At 30.6% G+C, this 22,121-nt stretch overlaps 4 protein-coding genes and 1 non-coding gene across 7 annotated transcripts; 2 read left to right on the top strand and 3 right to left on the bottom strand.

Moving 5' to 3' along the window:
• Window positions 1–1,577: 1,577 nt before the first annotated feature.
• On the top strand, window positions 1,578–6,434 carry LOC132950466 (protein PFC0760c-like). The gene is made up of 4 exons (XM_061021950.1): window positions 1,578–2,015; window positions 2,929–3,459; window positions 4,299–5,015; window positions 5,981–6,434. The coding sequence occupies exons 1-4, from the start codon at window positions 1,962–1,964 to the stop codon at window positions 6,266–6,268; spliced, it is 1,590 nt and encodes a 529-aa protein (XP_060877933.1). The 5' UTR covers window positions 1,578–1,961; the 3' UTR covers window positions 6,269–6,434.
• Window positions 6,435–7,243: 809 nt separating this feature from the next.
• Window positions 7,244–8,623, top strand: LOC132950694 (uncharacterized). Of its 3 annotated transcripts, none has more exons than XR_009665234.1 (2): window positions 7,244–7,481; window positions 7,800–8,623. XR_009665234.1 is itself a non-coding variant. In XM_061022233.1 (2 exons), exons 1-2 carry the CDS (start codon window positions 7,464–7,466, stop codon window positions 8,422–8,424), a joined length of 471 nt encoding a protein of 156 aa, XP_060878216.1. In that variant the 5' UTR covers window positions 7,252–7,463; the 3' UTR covers window positions 8,425–8,623. The 3 variants fall into 3 exon arrangements, 1 of the variants encoding a protein (XP_060878216.1); XR_009665233.1 differs by having other exon boundaries at window positions 7,567–8,623; XM_061022233.1 differs by having other exon boundaries at window positions 7,252–7,481; window positions 7,972–8,623.
• A 3,567-nt stretch (window positions 8,624–12,190) lies between these two features.
• On the bottom strand, window positions 12,191–12,810 carry LOC132950940 (uncharacterized). Its single transcript, XM_061022573.1, has one exon. The coding sequence runs from the start codon at window positions 12,808–12,810 to the stop codon at window positions 12,418–12,420; it is 393 nt and encodes a 130-aa protein (XP_060878556.1). The 3' UTR covers window positions 12,191–12,417.
• Window positions 12,654–20,520, bottom strand: LOC132950939 (uncharacterized). Its single transcript, XM_061022572.1, has 4 exons — window positions 20,262–20,520; window positions 17,219–17,493; window positions 12,866–12,999; window positions 12,654–12,792 (listed from the first exon to the last, which is right to left on the bottom strand). The coding sequence occupies exons 1-4, from the start codon at window positions 20,316–20,318 to the stop codon at window positions 12,770–12,772; spliced, it is 489 nt and encodes a 162-aa protein (XP_060878555.1). The 5' UTR covers window positions 20,319–20,520; the 3' UTR covers window positions 12,654–12,769.
• A 997-nt stretch (window positions 20,521–21,517) lies between these two features.
• On the bottom strand, window positions 21,518–21,589 carry Trnaq-cug (transfer RNA glutamine (anticodon CUG)). Its single transcript has one exon. It is a non-coding gene; the product is annotated as a tRNA-Gln (tRNA).
• Window positions 21,590–22,121: the final 532 nt, after the last annotated feature.

Here is a 22,121-nt window from a genome sequence, read left to right as displayed (position 1 = left end):
GTCAACAACTATATATTTTGATTGTCATTTATTTACAGTGATAAAATTATTGATTGACGACCGACATGTAAATTTGTACTAATAGTAATGAATTTAGAAATACAAATTGCCATACAATACTGAGCCGACTATACCAATAATAACATTTATTTTATTTACAATATTGACGTAGGTAGGTACTAGGTGTAACCGTATGTCCGTACTCCGTAGGTATATATATAGGTAGGTACCTACAGGCTAAAGGTTATGATGAAAACTTGACGTCATCGTTTTGAATCGATCATTTTGATAGATCAAATCAAGTATTTAAAGTATTTTAATATTGTTATTATTGTTTTCAAACATATTATGATTGTACCATATAATATAATCCCCCGATTATTCTAATGCAGAACATTCATTAACCAACCATCAAAAACAGTTTTTTACTTTTTAACTGACGAGTAATTCATATTTTTAATTTCATATTCATTTTAATATTTTAATAAAAACGCCAATGTATAAATATTGAATATTAAATGATTATGTGCAGGTTATTTCAAATTGAATTTAGGTTTTGTATATGAATGATCGAAGTCGTGTGAATCTTTGATCTTTCAAGACTTAAATAGTACCTACCTATCGCATATTGCTTTGTACAGAAATGGCAAAACTATACAAGACCACTGAATATTAAAATTAAGACATTTTTCAAAATTATAGCATCAAGAGTACCCACCTACTAAAAATCAAACTTAGTACTGTATGCAGTGGCGTGTTGACCGTGATTTTGAAGATGAGTTGCCCGATCATTTTAAAGTGGTAGGTGTGAAATTAAAGTACAAGACTAACTTCATCTGAAGATGATATTTAATAAGAATAATAACTTCAATAATAAGTATTATATTAAGTAATCAAGGGGTGGTAGGTCATTTAAAAAATGAATTGCCCGATAAATAATTTCATTTCGCCACGCCACTGACTGTAGGTATTAAAAAACCCAATTTCAAAAAAATAAAAATATATATTTACTGGAAATAAGGTCAAATGTGCAACGTTAAAATACTCGTCTATGTACCAAAATACACGGTATTATATAATTATACATCATAATAATTTGTAAAATTTATAAAAATTAATTTACCTTTTTTTATCATTTAATTAATTTATTACTAATTGTTGAGCTCGAAGACGTGTTTATAGTATATAAATAAATATAATATAATATAATGTTGTATATTATTGAACCGTATACATTAATTTGCGTACCTATACCAACCAATTATTAATTTATACACTAGGTAGACGAACGACATTGCACGACGCAGGTAAATTTGAATAATACCCATAAAGCATTTATAACATAATTAAATTATATATTATGTGACAGTGAGTAGTACATGCATATGAAAAATACAAAAAAATAAATTTTTAATTTAAAAATGTTACATATTTGCGATATGCCCAAGCCTCATAAAGGTATATGTGTCATATAACAAAACTTAAATGTCACGGTTTGACAGCTTATATACTAATATGTTGCTTACCTAATAGGTACTTGTGTTTGCACAAATGAATAATACTTTGTTGTCTACAATCTACAATCTACAATCCACGCAACCGGGCATTGACGCGATAAATTATAAACTATAATAGTATAATAATAATTTTATATATAAAGACTCTCTATAGAGACTGTGTTTTTAAATATTGTATGTCGTGACTTGCCCGGGTGGAAGCGTAAAGTCTGATATAAAATCTTTTTTTTCAGTATTATTAAATAATATTCTCTATTAATTCAAAGTTGTCCATTTGAGGTTCTACAATTGTCCTTCCGTATATTGTAACGCATTAACGATCGACTGCAATATGATTTAATATTTTATTATAATTTATATTACATATTATATAATATTATAATATATATCATCTACGCCGTACACGTACCACACACCACATCGCATTCGCTGCATCGACGAATCATGAACCGTTTCTATCACTATGCAGTTGTGTTCTTCGTGATCGCGTGCAACGTTGTAAGTTGAATAACTCCAACTTATAGCTCATGTTTACCTGATGCATTTTATGATAAACGTATTAATTATTTAAATAAGTAGTAAGATCCTCTTGATACACCAGACTACTAGAGGTGACCTCGGGTTTTAATTTTTTGAAAGGTAGGGAACACCCCTGTCAAAACGTCCTTGGAATTGTACCCTATTAACTGATTTTATTATACTATTAAGTAGGTACTCTATTTTGTTTTGTAATGGCTGTTAAGTATAAATATATGGATAATAATAAGATACTTATAGTCTATAGTGATGACTGATAGTCTGGGATAAATGCTGGGGGAGGAATTTATCTGGACCTATTATTGTAGTAGGTAATATTATAAAGGCAATATGTCCAAAACTCAATAAGGACAGAAAAAAGTTCGTGAAATTGAGTTTTATTTTAATGGTAATTAATTACAAAAGGATTTAAATTGATTTCAAGATTACGAGAAATTCGAGTTATTGACGTTCGACGTAATAAGAATCTACTGTATAACATAAAATAAATAGCTATAAGCTAATCCGACTATGTTCGTAGTCAGGAATTTATTTAGAATCTTCAGAATTTAATATTAAAATTACTATGGATTGTAAGAAATATAGCTAGATACGTTTTGAAGAATCCCCATTCTATAAAATTAGAATTTTATCTTAAAATATGTAGCGTTCTATAATCAGTGCATAAGAAATCCATGGGTGCAAAAGGGGCATTTGTCCCTCCCCCCCAATCACCGTATATTACTTTTGTTTTACACTGTGTTTAATTAGTTTTGTAAACAATTTTTATACCTTTTGTACTGACTTTTGTTTCATATATTGGCATATACCTATAGCACTATAATATACATATAATAATAATAGTAACCACGCTTACGTAAATATCATAATATAGATGCACGGAATTCAGATTAACCTGGACGAATACCACTTTGAATCTTGGAATGACGTACTAACCTACCCCAGTGAATCGTACCACATCGAATATATTAATAGCAACGACTTGTATGGTTGGAGAAGGAAACGGGGATTTTTCTCCTCGTTTAAAATTCCTGCCGTGATGCCGTACACCGACAAAAATGATGAGAAAACAGCCACCGAGAATACAATCATCACTTCGGACGCCGACGTCACAACCACCGTCAACTCCGAGATGACTGCGACTGCGGCGAATATCGAGGCAGCCTACAGGAGCTTCACGGACGCGACCCAATCGTCTAAAGAGACGCACATTGTGTGTATCGGGCCGGACGTGGAGAAAAGCTTGATGGAGGCCGGACAGTACTTGCCACTGGTTTATAAGTTGACTAAGTACATCATACCTGACTTATCGTTGTATGACGTGGTCACATTGTCCTTGAACGTGGCGTCATTAACCACGCAAGGGGCCAAGGACTATGCGAACACCGAAGTCACCGGAGCTCAGGTAATACGCGTATATTTTATAATATTTTGTACTCATGTGTATTGATTATAGTCTAAAGCAGTAATTCCCAAATGTTTTACTCAACCCCTGATTTTCAAAAATCTCACCACCACAAAAAAAATAATCATTAAAAAAAAAATTATGTTGACCTTTTTTGGTTAGGTACACTGGGCATGTAAAATGTAAATAGTTTTACATTTTTATAAATATGTTTTCGATAGCCAGGTAGGCCTATATAAATTAGCCCTAGTGTCTATTAACTATATACATTATGCTTTTACAATTTCCAATGTAAAGTGTAAACAAATATAATTAATGCATATTATATTATATACTAAATTTGGTATTTTAAATTAAATTTGTTATTTCATTGTACGCAATGTCGCAGTTACTAGTTAGACATTGCATTACGATATTAAGTTATAAGCCATACAAATATAAGTGGCAGAAGAATCGCCATCCTCAGCACCTCTTAAGTAAAACGCCCCCCTCAAAATTAAAAATGCCCACTTTGTTAATTACTGCCTTAGAAGCATCGACGAGAGATAAAATTTACTCTCCCCGCAAATAAAGTTATTTAACTATCATATTTAACACTTGTATAATATCACGTGGTTATCCATAAAATTATCTTTGAAATCGCATAATTGTATTATTATGATAAGAGTCGTCGTTGAAATAAATTGTTCACATTTTTTAAACGTTCCTCCATTACCTGCGCCTGCCTGCCGTTTCATTTTTCTAGTTCAACGACACTAAATATATGTTGTTTTTTCAAAAAAGATCTCCAAATTTAGTGCTTGTTTTACACGAATAATAAAATTGTGTTTCACTTTTAGACCAAACCCGATATTGGTGCTACGATTGGTCAATATGCGACTGGTATTTACGACAAGTTGAAAGATGCTTTTAAAACACATCTTGGACACGTTACGAATTATTTCTCGGACAGAGAAAAAACAAATTCATTGGAAGAAACGCATAGTATTTTCGATAACGTGAAAAGTAAAATGAATATTTTTGGCGGTTTTATGAACAGCGTTGACTCACCGCAAACTGAAAACAAAGAAAACCAAATTGAAACAATAGTAACACAAACGTATATGGAAGGTTCTCAACCCCCCATAACCAACACGATTGTAACGAAAAAATATGAAAGTGGTGATGAATCGATCCACCAACCAACAAATGGCGAAGCAAATAATGTCATATTCAACACTAAACTATTAGAGAATGGAAAACAAAAAGTTGGTAAAATAATAACTGAGATGGAAAATGAATTCAATCGCAATGAAAACTCAGCGAATGACTCTGATGTTGAAGCTTACGATGACGATAATGATGATGAAACCATGAACGATGATGATGATGATGGAACCATGAACGATGATGATGATGATGGAACCATGAACGATGATGATGATGAAACCATGAACGATGATTATGGAACCATGAACGATGATGATGGAGACATGATCGATGACGATAAAAACAATAATATTCAAATAAAAGAAGAAGATTTTAACAAAGTTATGCAAGAATCCATGGTTTTACAGGTAAGTTAAAACTCTGGTTACATTTTTACAAATATAAAGTTTATCCGTATTTGCAACTCATTTTTCAGTCCGTGGACAAACAGTTTTAGATAATTTGGGAGTTTAAAGTTTAAAAATTACTATTTAGATATTTATACAATATTACATTATATGTATAGGTTGTGCACATTGCAGTGAGTTGTGCTATACAATTCTACCTATACTAAAATGGTGTTATATTATTACGATATTGTAATTGCGAATCAACAATATCAGAAAAAAAACGTACAAATAATTCTAGAGACTATAGCAAGTATAGCAATAAATTTCGTTTATAATTAGTACACATTTTTTTGTTAACATGTCATGTTGATGAATAGGCACACATAGGTATTACGCACCCACATGTTTCAAATTAGGACTTCCAGCTTAATTTAATTTTAATAATCAAGCATAACTTAATCTTGAAAAAAATATTTTTAATACTGTTAACACTTTTACGATTTAATTTCTAAAGGTTCAATTATATAAATTTAATCTGTAAATATTATTATATTCACATATTAAAAATTAGCATATTATTATGCATAACATTTATCGCCTAATACATAGTTTTAAGTTATAACGTACAAGTAACATATTATATATTTAGTAAAGATAACTAGCTTCAGTTTAATATTACTTTTAGATTTGTAATGGAGCCATGCCGTCATGGATGTGTATTGGATTTACAATTATGTCTTTTTAAGTAAAAATGTATTTTGTGTGTATCTGTCGTCTTAACCTTTAGGTTATTCTAAATGACGGAAATCACTTTGTTCTCTGAAAATAGTTTATTTGTTCTAGGTTCCAATAAGTCGAAAAAACGCTAAAAACGCTAAAACGCTTAAACGTATTAGTATTTTTTTGATAATCTAAAAGAAATCATTTATCAAATACTGTATTATATTATATTATATATATATATATATTTATGATGGTTTTAGCCTGAATTTATAAATACACTTGATGGCAAGGAGTTGCTGAACCGTATTGATGAATTGCAAAAATCATTATCAAATCCGAACCCTAACAATAGAAAAACATTTAAAGCTTTGACAGAGGAATTAGACATTGATGAACACTATTCCGAAGATCATGTAAATGAACTAATCGACGTTCTCGATAAAACTACGAACTATTTCATAGTTAAGGCTATTCAAAAAAATGTATCATTAATGACGCCACCCACACCACCAACACCACCTACACCACCTACACTACCTATGGATTAGCAGAAATAAAATTGATAGTCGTTTTATAGTTTAATTAATACAGAATAAATAATATAAAACTCTTATATTCAAATTATTATTTGTATTTGATCTAGTTTTCATTTAAATATAAACTACAAGGATTATGTAAATTTATTTTAATATATTACTCGTATATTCAATCACACACAGTTTTATAATATGATATTTTAATTTGTCCGTATTGTTTTAAAATATATTATTTAAAATGAAATAAATTGTAAATACGAGTATATTCCACTGAACTCAAAATTAAAATTTGGGTAACTCGTTTTGATGCATAGTAGGTGTCGAGTGTACCTCGTCATTGAGTATACCACAGTAATCAATGGATGTGTTAAAATTTGAATTCAATGATTTATCATTACAGATAAGAAAAACAGTTCTGAGAGGAGACTCACTGTCTTCTATATTTTGAATGATATATTTTATTACCTATATTATATTTACTATTATTTCAATTAGTAATATGGTAAGTTGAACCAATATTTAACAAAAACAAATCGCTGTTATTAACTTGTAACTTGTTTGTCAATACTAACTGATATGAATAGGTTCTTGGTATAGTTTAAAATTAATCTAAATATTATGAACATTGCATTATGTAAAGTAAATACATAATAATATAGGTGTTAGCAAAAAGTCTCAAGTCCTCATAATATTTTTTAAATTATAATCAAATTATTAAATCGTTATATTTCGTGTAATAGGCTGGTGGTAAATGTATATTGTAGGTTTAATATACCCCACAAAGCAATAATAGTAACTCTCAATTTTTATAGCATGACATTCAACCGGTTAACGATAAATCGTTATTATATAAGTAGTAAGTACGTTTGAATATATATAAAATTGTGTAAATGTACTGTAATGTAAATGTAATGATAATTGAACGAATAACTGACAGTACCTAAAGCATATTGTAAAATCAAAGTGACATAGTGTTATTTGCACAAATGAATTATTATCGAGACAACGTGATTTACGTATAATATTATGTGTATAATAATTCGGTGATATAATATTATGATGTTTAATCATTTGGATTTGAGGTGCATTTATTCATCGTTTTTCGAATAAGCGATTAACGTATTTCTTAAATAATAAATTTAATATTTATAAAATAAGTAGGTAATGCACTATGCTCTGTCAACAACTAACAACAGTGTGAATCGTTATGACAACATATAAAATCGTAAGTATAATATTTGCACTATGTTCCAATAATCCAATTTTAGTCATATAGGAAAATTTATACTCAAAATCAAACTTAATTTCAGGATAAGCGGCCCTTTAATTTATCCCGAAGCCACATAATACATTATTTTTAAGTATTTTAAGGCAGGAAATCATTTTTATTATGTCACGGACAATGACATAGTTGAACAAAACGTTAAACAAATATTATAAAACTGCAGATACGTATTTTTATATTCATCTAAACAATATCATAATTATTATACCTACATAAGTTCAGGTTTTCATACTGAATCGTCTTTTGACTCTTTTGCAGTGTATACGCTGAATACGTTGATGTCAAAATGTTGAAAACGCCAAACGCGTTACCTATCCGTACAAGTAGAATATATAAATTACAAAATTTCAAATCGAACTATACTCGTGATGCAGTGTACAGGCCTAAATGTATATTATTCCTTAACATTATAAAGTCTCGTAACCCACAGGCATCCGGGCAATTGTCATTTAGTCAGAGACTAGCTCTCTCACATAACTACCCACGATCCATGCTGAACTATGGCGTAATGCGGCGGCCGCCAAACGGCTACCACTATGAGACGAGGAGACACATCTCGAATACTTATCCGAGGAATTCGTATACGATAAGGTACGGTCTATCGAACGTTGTCAGAAACAACAATCGTGGGTCATCGTCACCGTCGAAGGGTGGAAAAAAAAAACCAAAAAGAAGAAATCCGGCGATGAGGACGAAGGTGAGACGCCAGATGACACCCGTTCGCCGGCCACGAGTCCACCATACGAGGGTCCACCAGCCGAGAGTCCACCAGCCGGGAGTCCACCAGTCGTCCAGCCAGCGCCGCCTGGAGGACAGAGTGCACCGTAGAGCCAAAGAGGAAAACGGACAGACAGCGAGCTGTCACCAGCTGTTTGAAAATTAAAATAAGCAATATTATCATTTTATTAAATTATTCAAATAACCTTACTCATTTCCAATTCAGCCTTTTCGTGTGTGTTTGAAAATTGTTAAATAATATTATAGCTACCTAGGTTGGGTCACCTTTTTTTTGTGCGGTGTAGATACTAGGCAATCTAGTCGAAATAACTACATAGGTTTTATTAGAAAGAAAAGTCTTTTTAGAGGACGCTACACCCGCATGTGTTGTCTTACAAATGTACAACAGAGCAAAAACTATTTTGCGCGGAAAAGAACCGAGAAGATGACAGTCATAACTAAGAAACGAAATTTACACCACATAAATAAGATAGCTTTGGCTGTACAACATTGTTTTTATTTTTTTGATATCATTTATATGAAAAAAGTTTTTCAAGTTTGAAAAACACAAACAATAATGGTTTTTGAAACAGTAAGAACTTTTTTGATATCAAAAAAATAAAAACAATGTTGCACATCCAAAGTTCTCCTTTTAATGTGGTGCAAATCTCGTTTCTTAGTTATGACTGTAACCTTCTCAGTTCTTTTCCGCGCAAAATAGTTTTAGCTATGACAGTTATGTTATACATTTGTTAGATGGAGACAACACATGCGGGTGTAGCGTCCTCTTAAAAATAATTTAATCCCCAACAAAAACCTAACGGTGAAAAAAGGCTAAGTTCCAAACTCCCTCCCAAAAAAGTGAGCCTATCAAAGTAGTGAAATCTACATTGTGGCCAAGTCTGCTATTTTTTAATTCATACCCTCACTACACTCCTATACATTAAAGAGCAACACTCTTCTTTTATTTGTATTGTTTAACACTTGGCCAGTTTCTGAATGAGACATAAGTCATAAACTAGACTTGGCCGAAATGTAGATACCACTACTATGATTCGCTGTCTTTTTTGAGAAGAAATCTAAACCTTTTTCTTTTTTCTGAGTTCTCTTCTCCCCATCACCCACGTAAGTCATAAGTGAGTACATTCGATAATGATCTTTTACTGGCCAAGTGTTAAACAATACAAATAAAAGAAGAGTGTTTCTCTTTAATGTAGGAGTGCAGTGAGGTTATGAATTAAAAAATAGCAGACTTGGCCACAATGAAGATTTTATTACTTCGATATATCATCAAAGCTTCAATTGTATTACTGTGGAAAACGGTCTGCGAGTACTATCCTACAGAGTATATTATTATATAATTGCTTGTAGAAGGTATGCGAGGCAGTACGCACAGGCGTACAGCGATAAGCATACGGGAGCATACGAAAAACCAATCTATTTTTAGATAACGAATAATTGTTCATTTTTATTTTCAATCTCCTGACCGACATTATGATAATATTATGATATTGAATTATAAATGTAGACAGCGGCCCACCGGGAATTTTCCAATTTCCCGGTGTCTAATCCGTCCCTGGGCCAGGTATTATAAATGTTGCGCCATTCTTAATCTTTCGCGGTTAGCGGTGACGACTTGCGAAGTGTTGACGACACTTAGACACGTAGTGTATTAACAATAAGAATAAATAATCAAAATTGTTTGCGCTATGCGCCCCATACACACTTGTATTGTACATTCAATTTAATTTTCTGCATAATAATAAAAATACAACGTGCATATTATAAACAAATAAGTAAATAAATAGGGTGTTCAAAAATCATTCAGCCAAGATAAATTATAATAAAACATAGAGAAGAATACAAAATGAGACAATATTCAATAATACGGAGTGTATAATAAAACAAAACGTACTAATTACGGCGTTACCACGACCAGCGACATGGAAATAATATGGTTACTAGTTACTACTAACCTAGTAAACTAACCTCCTTATGGCTTATGGCGAATATTGATTGGGATGACATCATATATTCAACATTTAACTTACATGACTGCATAACACAGGAGCTCTGAAACTTTCGGCCAAGAGCCCAGATTTCTGGGAAATGCGACGCTGGGTGGTCGAAAAATGGGTGGCGACTTGTTATTTGTATTGGATATATTAATATATATATATATATTTATTTATTTATTGAATACATGAACTGGAGTTAAACTTTCCCGATTTTTAAAACTATTAAGCTCTCACGATGGTAATTCTACCAGGTCAATATTATGTTTACCAGAAGGAAATGTCTCCGAGTTTTTTAAATGTTATTGCTATACACTATGAATTGGCTATTTCTCTAGTACTCATCCATAGTGTAGTATATAAGGGGTGGGCCTAGTGGGCTGCAGCCCCCTCCCCTAAAATTACAGTCTTTTTAAATAGAACAACAATATATTTTATTAAGTACTATTATAAGTTATGATATTTCATAGCCTGTTGAAAAATAACAAATACGAATATATTTATAGAAACTGTTAAATATATAGAAGACTGTAGCATCTAAGTAATAGATCACTTGCTAGTTTCTATCTACTATAGCCCACTCCAAAAATTATTTATATATACGACACTGCTCATCCATCTCCGTTTATAATTTATTTATGCCCTAACAGATTTTGAAACTGAAGCGAACATAAAAATTCAAAGTTACAATAAACAAAATAAAATACCTAAGTAAAACCTCTCATACAAAAATAAAGAAAAAAAATCACAAAAAATAATAGATTATTAAGACCAACAAATAGACATATACCTTAAGTTTTTTGAAAACTGTATCTGATATCTGTTACTGAATCTGTATCTTCGTACTATCATAAAAATAACATTGAAATGTTTAGTATTATAATAGTATAGCTCGCGCAGCAGCTAAATGCATTGATTTTTATTATTATACAATTTACTTTTTTTAAATTAAATTTAAATCTATACCTATTTAATATCTTTTATAATTTTGTATTTTATTTGTTTTTAATGCTATAATTATAGCCCATGGCAGCTAAATGCATTGGTTTTTATTATTAAACTAACTGATCCCGTGCACTTCGTTGCCCGGCAACCAATAATTATTCTTATATAATAGCTTCAAAACCCATAGCAACCATTTATAAACAAAAATTTAAATCTCAAAATTCCTGTTTGATCCCCTCCCAGGGTTGGTCCTCTCCCTTTTTAAATTAGCCTATCTTCAGACGGCATCGATCACGTTGACCATTCGACCCGTGGCGGAGAACAGAAGCCAAAATGCCTGTTAGGTAGCCGGTCTCCTGAGGTGGTGGAGGGGGAAAGACGCTTCGCAATTATTGTTCTACGCCAAACGCGTGGCTGTGATCTTTAGACCAAGCTAAGAACGGCATAAAATTTAAACACCTGGTTTGAACAATGATATTGCAAATTTAAACAAAATATTACTATTATCAATGCAATGAGAAACAGAACTAAATCAAATCATTATTAGTAGGTTTGTATATAATATTTATATTGCGTACATTTGTGAACACCAGTGTCGTAAAAAGGTGGGTGGGGAGGGGGGTGTAGGGATCAGCCAAACTAGAAAAGAAAAAAAATGCTATTATTTTTAGGCAAAAAGAGGAAACTATTTTATCATATTTGGTCGACAAGAGGACGTGCAAAAAGAAGGATGTTTTTGGGCTAAAGGAGTACCGCCCAAATTATAATACTGCTTTCGGTGCGTTCAAGAAAGTTATTTACAGTTTATGGAGTATGGACTACCTTGTCGAGGAATGCATGCGTTACATTCTTCCCAGGAGGCATGTGAGGTTTCCACTTCTTGAAAAGAGACGCAGTCCGATGGATGTACGAATTATGATAATGATATAATATAATGATACCTACTTACTATTATTTATAAAACTTGTTAGCTATTACTGAAATTTTATATTTTTTTATTTATTTATTTTTACTTAAATTGTTTATATGTATGCTATATTTACTGTTATATTTATTGTTACTTCTTAGATTAAATCCATACGGAAAAATAAATAAAAAACTGAATGTTTTTCGAAAATCGAAAAATAAAAATAACTAAATTCCGCTGCCGTAGCCACCGTTTATATTCCACTTTGGCTGTACAGTGCACTATATGGTATTTACGGTGGTGGATTCTCGGCTGGTGGATCCTCGGCTGGTGGATCCTCGGCTGGTGGATTCGTGGCCGGCGAAGGGGCGTCATCTGGCGTCCCACCTTCGTCATCATCACCGGATTTCTTTTTTTTTTTCTGCTTTTTGAAATTTCCTTTTCCACCCTTCGACGGTGACGATGACCCACGATTGTTGTTTCTGACAACGTTCGATAGACCGTACCTTATCGTATACGAATTCCTCGGATAAGTATTCGAGATGTGTCTCCTCGTCTCATAGTGGTAGCCGTTTGGCGGCCGCCGCAACACGCCGTAGTTCAGCATGGATCGTGGGTAGTTACGTGAGAGAGCTAGTCTCTGACTAAATGACAATTGCCCGGATGCCTGTGGGTTACGAAACATTATAATGTTAAGATATAATATACATTTAGGCCTGTACACTGCATCGCGTGTATACCTAGTTCGATTTGAAATATTGTATTCAACTTGTACAGGTTGCCAGTGGTATCGAGTTTCCAACATTTTGACATCGGCGTATTCAGCGTATTCACTGCTAAAGAGTCACGAAACGATGCAGTGTGAAAGCCTGCACTTAAATAAATATTTACGTTATGGATACAAATTGTAAACGGACAAACCTTGGAAATGCCCGAGCAAAAGTCATATTTCAGCTTTTGTCCGACAAACCAAGTTGTGACCAACCCTATTTGGTCAAAACCATACCGAATTTTATTGTATGTACTAAGTTGTTCAACTCTTAAAATCGACATTATTCCTGTACTTAACCTCCAATTATATTTTATTATTATTTATATGTAATTATTAATTAATCATATTATTTACATAATTATATTTTAACAATAATATTTATTTCACATATTACATATATTGTGATAAACCGTTTGGTTAAATATAATAATACGCCTAGAGCCTAGAAGAAACTGCAGTTACCTACCTATATTTAATATTTTTTAAAACATTTTGAGCAATATTGCATTTACCATTACACAAAACAAATAATTTCCTTCATTAAAAACACTTGAAAATGTTATGCCTTCAATATAAATTAAGGAACTGCATGTATACTGAAACGAAATTTGAATTCGTACATAATATTTTAATATAAAAAGAAGTAAATTATTGAAAAATAAGGGTTTTTTACTTACTATTTGACATGTGGTCATAAAAACACACACTGCAGTTAGATGTTGACAGCTCATAATGCATAATAAAGATTACGTATGAACACGAAAATTAATATTATTTAGGTAAGGTACATTAATCGTCCATTCGAAAAACGATTGATAAATGCTCCTCAAATCAAAATTATCAAACATCATTTACCTTTGACATATTATACGCATATCTATTATGACTTCCGTTGTCTCGATAATATTCATTTGTGCAAATAAAACTTATGTAACACGATGGCAAACATGTCCCTTTGATTTTACACTATAGGTATTAAAGTTACTGTCAGTCGCGTTTGTTTAATTATTATTGCAGACTTGCAATATAATACATATATATATATATATGTATAAGTATATCGTATATATACATAAACATACACTACCTAAACATATTGTTTTACAATATTTTGTTTATTTGTGTAAATTTACTGATCATTCTAGTCATGTTTAAAATTTAACAATAATGTATACAACGTTCATCGTGTTCACATGTTCATGTGTTCATTGTTTTTTTTCGAACTAAAAATATTAAAGTTCATTTGATAAAAAACATTTAATGGATATAAATTATAAACATAAGTCCAACCATAATTCCATTTCCACTATTATAGATCGAAGATCTTTAAACCAGCCTTGCAAGCCCGGATTAAGGATCAATTGGGCCTCGGGACACCATACACTTAGTGGGTCACCTTCAACTTTAACTTCAAAATAATTATATCATTACATATTAACGACTTTATATTATTATATAATTTTTTACTATACAAAAAATATACAGGGTGTATCTTATGTCATTTTACGCGGCTTTTTTAAACAATTATGGTTCGATGATATGGAATATCGTTAAAACAAAAAAAGTGTGTTTCTCTATGTTTAACAGGTAATTTTTTATAACCTTTTCAAAATTTTTAAATACGCAGTTGTACCAATAATAAAATATACTTTATTTTTGGTAACCACTATATTTTTTGATGGATTCTGGTAAAGCTTTTTTTCTGAACATTTTGACAGTAAAATGATTAATTTTTAGTTCACTAGGTAATTAACTATATATAGTCCTCTAAATTTTAGTATAATATGCATCAATACTTTTAACTAAAATCCTAATTTACAAGAGCTAAATATTTTTTTTCTTATAACTACCTTTTTATATACTTAAATAAATAAATCAGTAATCTAAAATGCTCAAAAAAAAAAACAAACAAACAAAATTGTTGGCAAACATAGTTAATTATTTAATATTTATAGTAATTGTTCGTGATATAAAATTGAGAACAATATTATTTTATAATTATCAATAATAATTTATCTACATACCTACCTACTTACATATTTATTTATTTTAAAACTCTATTGGACGCGTTAAAAAAATATATTTTGGGGATGAATATGGGCCCCGGGACCGTGCCCCCCTTGTCACCCCTTAATCCGGGCTTGCAGCCTCGTTTAAAATATATTCTTGTAGCGACTATATAGAAGAGTTGAAAATAATTAATGTAGATGAGGATATATTAAAAACTTTGATCATTTTTTCAAATAATTTTCTATTAAATTTAACATATTAACACTGTTGTTTGTTCAATATCAGATTTTAAGAAGGACTTATAAATATTTTGATGCCAATATCGTACCTATAATATGCGGTTATGATGACAATACGTCATAATCGATTAGCCAAATATTTTGACATGGAATATAGTTGAGGAGCTAAATGTGCAAATTTCTAAATAGCAAATTTAAAATGTATACCATTATGATTGGCAATTAATTTTTTTAGAAAACACACACCATCGGGTACCTAATAATGAATAGGGTAATTATCGTCAAATATTTAAAAGCTATATTATAATATTGTACAGAGCAAAAGGCAAAACATTATCTATGTTTTGACCAGAGGATTTTTCATACCTAAATAAAATTCTAATCTAAATATCGATGTATTAATTTTGAAAAAGTTCTAAATATTCAACCATAAATTAATATTATCAAATTTAATTGCTAACATAAATATCTAGCCAAAACAACAATATTATGTTCTGCTTTTATAAAATAAATAATAAAACATATAGGTACCTTCAATGATTCACATACCAAACTCCAATTAAACAGTCAAAATGGCATAAATTCCAAGCGCAGTTCACCATAATATTATACAGATCCAGAAAAGAAATACATTTTAAACACCAGTGAATTAAAATTTTATTTTTTAATCCAAATAATGTAATAATATTTTTATATTTATACAATCTATTTTTTCAATGTTTTTACTTTCTTGATTTTTAATCAAGTAAGTATGGTAAATGAAATGAAAAAAATCTAAATTTTTTAAAAATTTTAAGATTTTGTGTTAAAAGGAAAATGATAAAAATGTAATTCAGTAATGATGAGTAAATGGGTACTTTAGCTAGCTTTAATATAAAATATTAATGAGAGAGATTTGATATCACACCCAATAAGCGGTATAACCACTTGAATCCATAAAAACGTCTCGCGTCGGCGTGAACAGTCCCAAAATTTCTATTTTTAACTTTTCCCCTAAACTATGATAGCTTTTTTTTTTTTTCCTTTTTGAACCGACGACGCCGTGGGAATTGCTTTCGCACTACTTCCGCGGCGCTAAAAAACTATGATAGCTAGAAATTTGGTTGATAACTCTTTAAAAAGAGATTATCAAGTAGATACTAAATGTGGAATTAAATTATTTAATTTTTCATAGATAAAAAAATAGTTATTTTTCGCTAGATTTTCATTTAGCGAGGGGGATTTCCAAAACTGGAGAACGGATTTTGTTGTTTGGGGTCTTGTTAGATTCACATTGGGTAGGAGAAGTGCAGTGTAGATTTTCAGAACTTTATCTCCAATTGTTAATTCACTACAGAGCTGTAAAGCTGAAAAACATCAAAAAACTCCCCATAAAATTTGTTTTAATTTTTTTTAATGTTCTGCAGTGAATTAACTATTAAAAATAAAGTTCTTCACTGCACTTCTCCTAACCAATGTGAATCTAACAAGACCCCAAACAACGAAATTCGCTCTTCGGTTTCGGAGATCGGTAGATCTATCTCACTAAATTAAAATGAAAATGATTTTTTGTGGGGCTATTTACACCGACATTTTTCTGGATTCAAATTGTTATACCACTTGGTGTGATATCAGTTAATAAATTTCTAAAAATTTCTATAAAGTCAAGAAAGTTTAAATGCCAATCCCTGACTTGGCAAGCGTTTTTTACAAATATATTTATATAAAAAAAAAATAATAATAATATTTGTCTCAGTTTAGGTACGCCGGGCGGGACAGCTAGTAGTACCTATATGGCTATATAAATATAGTTAAGTATTATAATATAAAAATATGAATACAAATAATTAAATAAGATTTTTTTATTAATAATGTCATATGCTTTATATTTTTTACTTGTATAAATCCATACATTAATTTGACAAAATAATTTCTGTTGGGTATTGATTTCAAATAAATAGGTTTTTTTGTCGATAAATGTATGCAGTGTAATAAAATATTTACCTATTCAATAGTCATGAGCACTTATTAATGTAAATACACTACTCTATTGTACGTCATTATCTTCGTCGTCTTCGTCTACATATTTTTACCTGTTTCTGATTCTGACGATCTTTTTAACGACAGTTTTGACAGTATTTTTAAGGCCACCCCTCGGAGGTGTCGATGACTTGCGATTATTATTACTGACAGCGTTCCGTAACGATGTTATCTTGAACGAATTTCTGGGAAAATTTTTATTTATGTTTGCGGCGGTCATGTATCTGAAGCCCGGCGGCGGCGGCGGCAACTGACCGCCTCTCTGCGTGGATCGTGAGCAGTGGCGAGAGAGAGAGAGTTTCTGTTTTTCTGTTAATGGCCCGGATACCTGTGGGATGCAGCATATCATAATGTACAGTATAAACATATTATAAACATGTAAAGTACAATACACGTTTAAGCCTGTACACTGCATCGAGTATATAGTTCGATTTGAAATGTTACATTCAACTTAATACATTTTGACATTGACGCGTTCCATATATACATAATACATGTGCACAAAAGAGTCCCGAAACGATGCATTGTTAAAGCCTGCACTTAAGTACAAATATATAATCATATAATACTCAAGAGGATATCAGCGCACTATTTGTTTTCTCTCTCTGACCCACGCGCAACATAGATTAAATGCATTTACGCAGAATCGTTTTTTCTATATTTTTAAGTAATCTTAGAGTAAAATCGCCCATTACCAAAAAAGATAGAAAATAATATTTTAATGGGAATGACATATCGATTTTATATTTTATTGTTATTTGACTTTGTATTCGACTTTCAAAATAAACAAAAAATGTTGTAAATTTAAATGATGTTTAAATTGTTTTGAAACAATATTTAGATAAATCGATATGTCATTCTCTCAAAAATATTATTCTCTATCTTTTTTGGAATGGGTAATTTTACTCTAAGATTACTTAAAAACATGGAAAAAACAATTCTGTGTAAATGCGTTTTGTTCATGTTGCGCGTGGGTCAGCGAGAGAAAACAAATTGTGCGCTGACATCCTCTTAAGGAGACGTTACAGTGAAATTTGTTGTCTCCGTCTTACAAGTGCGTAACATAGAAAATTTTACGCTCAGCAGAACACGTTTATCTCCGTTAGCTTAAAAATTAGAGCGAATTGAGCCCTTATAAAATTTAAAGGTAAGTCTATTATCTAGACAATGGACAATGACACAGGTATTTTATTATTTTTAATTTTAATGCGAGTTATGAGTATTTTAAAATATACAAACAGTTTACAATTTTAAAATACTCATAACTCGCATTACAATTAAAAATAATAAAACACCTGTGTCATTGTCTAGATAATAGACTTACCTTTAAGTTTTATAAGGGCTCAATTCGCTCTAATTTTTAAACTAATGGAGATAATAATTAATGTGTTCTGCTGAGCGTAAAAGTTGCTATGTTACGCACTTGTAAGACAGAAACAACAAATGTCACTGTAACGTCCCCTTAATAAACTGTTTGGTTGAATAAAGTAATATACATCCAAAGGAAACTGCAGTTATATAATAAAAAAATATAGGTGCATTTTGGGTTGAATTTATGGGGGTGGTAGATTTATGTCGATCAAAGTGACACTGACATACAATGGCTATAGGCCATTTGGTCCATATTTTACAAAAAGGCCAATATTCAAACAGCTCCCGTTGTACAAATATACGTCAATTCCCGAACAGCTACCATTTTTTACTACACAAAATTCCTTCCGACTTTATACAGACATACACTTTACAGACTGTCTCTGCACAAGGGATTGTGGTAAAAAATGTGCTGGTGTTTTTTTGAAATTGTATATAAGCAAAGTAAATTATAAAATTGGCGTTATATAAAAAAACATAGGTACCTATTATAAATTTTAAATTGAAAATGTGTTGATATTTTTAAAATTGTATATGCAAAGTAAATTATAAAGAAATTTTGTTCTTGTATACCTGAGCTGTTAAGGAATTTAAGTATTTGTGAAACCTTATTTGACGGTAGCTGTTTGGAAACCAACAACAATAATGGACGGGGGCGGCTCAAAATTGTGGAGGCTTTGATGCATATTGTATACCTATATTTTAAATATTTTTACCATCACACCCTTCTTTGAACCAAAATTAGCAGCAGGGGCCATTAATAATTATTAATTATAATATTTGCCATGATAATATTTGTGTTGTGGTCTTACGGTTATATATATAATATTTATATATACCCATCCACCCATTTCAGACATGAAGCAATTATTGCTTCAAATAATCCTATATCCCACCACCACTGATAATGGATGGGAGCCGTTTGGGTTGTTTTGACCATCATTCGTAATCCTTCATAAAACTACTTACTACTTACTAACTTATACAAACCTATATAATATTTATTATTTTACTATTTCACTTTATACACATTTATTTTATAAAATATTATAATTATTCATAAATTATAATAAAATAAAATAAAACAAATTTAGTACATTATAAAGATAAACAGCCCCTCACCGAATTATATGATAATATATTTGTAGAAGACCACCTACGTAGTTGTAATATTATTAACACGTAGTACTAATCAATACTTTATATTCAATGAATAGATAGCAAGGTAATGGTTGTGCAATTGTGCAAAACATTATAGTCATAAGGAAAGTAACACAAGTATGTAGTGCGAATATAAATTGTTTAATTATAACATAGATTCAGATATATAAGTCCATTGTAAAGGACAGTAGGGAACAGTCTTACAACAAGCGTATGACTCGTACTTTATCATTGTCGATATATGTGTGTTTATTTTAAAATATACTTAATTAATTAACAAATTGTTATTTATTTTGAGTTACCTTCACTTTCTACAAAAAACTCGTTGTAAGCCTACCTGGCTTATAACATATTTTTAAACGTTTAGTTGAATATTGAATTTTCATTGACATTAATAAAATAATTTCCTGCTTTACTAACACTTAATAATATGTTATTGCTTCAAGATAAATTAAATTGCCACATATCTTAGATCTAAATTGTATTTATTATAGTATATAATAGTTTTTATGTATATACGAAAATAAGTGAATTATTGGAATACTGGGCAAATATTTTACTTACCATATGACATGTGATAATAAAGATGCAAACTGTAGTAGTTAGTTGTTGATAGATCATAGTGAAAGTGAATAATAATAACTTATTGTATAAATACTAAAATTATTATTTAGGTAGGAGGTACCAGGCATACATATAGTTAATACGTTAATTATTCGATAAACGATTAATAAAATATGCACCTCAAATTAAAATTATTTAATATCATAGACACAGTACATCTTTGACATAATATTATATGCATGTTATGACTTACGTTGTATTTGTACTATTAATTTATTCAAATAACTCTAATCGCTATAATGCAACAGCAATATAGCACAATGGCAAACAGGTGCTTTTTCACCTAACTATTGCAGGGGCCGTAGTCAGTAATTTGCTTAACTAGTATTGTATAACATATACAATTAACATAACCAATAAGTAAAAATAACACTAAGTAATTAAAAAAATGTTACATACTATAGGTATTATACTACAAATATGTAGTGAACATTTTGTGTTTATTATAATTTAAAACTCCCAGTACTCTTTTTTTAGACATTTAAAACTCAAATTGTTATACGTAATTCATCATGATCACGATAATATGCTACGATAACATTTTATTATTTAACATCTAAAATTTTAAGATTTAATACATGATTTCTAAAATTAAAAAAATATGTTTAGAGTGGTGACATCGATTATTTATGACATATTATGACCGTTTTTCGTAGACAATGAATCAATTAATTACAATTTAACAAATCCATAACAGAAGGTATACCTACTTTGCTCAATGAGGAAATTTACACTCGACACCTACCTACTATACAGCAGAATGAGATCCCAGATTTTTTTTATTAATTATTATATGTTCCTTTGCACTAAATATGATAAAATAATTAAATTTTGTAAGTTATACGTTTTATTACATAATTAAATTTTTGCTTAATTTTCCAATAACTCGTAAATATGAGTACATTACAGTTTACTACCACTCATTACGCAACAGATAGTACCTATAGTATAAACAAAAAACATTATTTTTTTTTAATTTAACTTAACGTTATATAGTCTTCTTATTTCTCAACTATAGTTTTTTTTTTATTTTTATCAAAAATACAATATTACAAATATCTTATGCACTTAAAACATCTAAATATTTGCAGATTTTTAGTCACACCAACACGCATCAAATAGACATCTGATCTTAAATAGCCAAATTGCCTAACCATGGTGACGGTGGTATGAAAAAAAAATTGCAAAAAAGTACAAGGTTCCACCGAGATTTGAACTCGGATCGCTGGATTCAGAGTCCAGAGTGCTAACCATTACACCATGGAACCGTCGTGAAGGAAAATCTATTTATTTAATTTTATAAGCAAATGGACAACGGACAACAGTTATTATAATTTATTTTATTGTTTGTTTATATACGCGGTGGATCTACGAGACGTGAAATTGCACAATTCAGCCCATAAAAATGTCTACAACTATTATTATTCAAATGAAAACATTCTTTTCAATATATTATTATTTCCACAACCATTTAATCGTAGGCATTCGTAGCTATAAATATACAATAATTAATAATAGGTAGATATACTGCAGGTATAAAAATAAATACCTAATGGCTGTTTGAATGAATTGTTCGACTGCAAAATACGAATATATATTATTAAGATTTAGGTATAGGTACACTGTAATACATTTCTAAACACAGGCGTACCGTGAATCGTGATAATCATATGGAGGGGGGGGGGCTAAAGCCCCGAAAACCACCCACCATTATACGTATAGAGTTATAGGACTCTAATAATCAATAGTACATTGTTGCTACTTACAAAAAAATACTATTTAAATATATCCATTATTGTT

The sequence above is a fragment of the Metopolophium dirhodum genome, chromosome 8 (genome assembly GCF_019925205.1).
Source record: "Metopolophium dirhodum isolate CAU chromosome 8, ASM1992520v1, whole genome shotgun sequence".
In the NCBI taxonomy this organism is placed as follows: domain Eukaryota; kingdom Metazoa; phylum Arthropoda; class Insecta; order Hemiptera; family Aphididae; genus Metopolophium; species Metopolophium dirhodum.
This window is presented reverse-complemented; position numbering and strand designations above follow the sequence as displayed.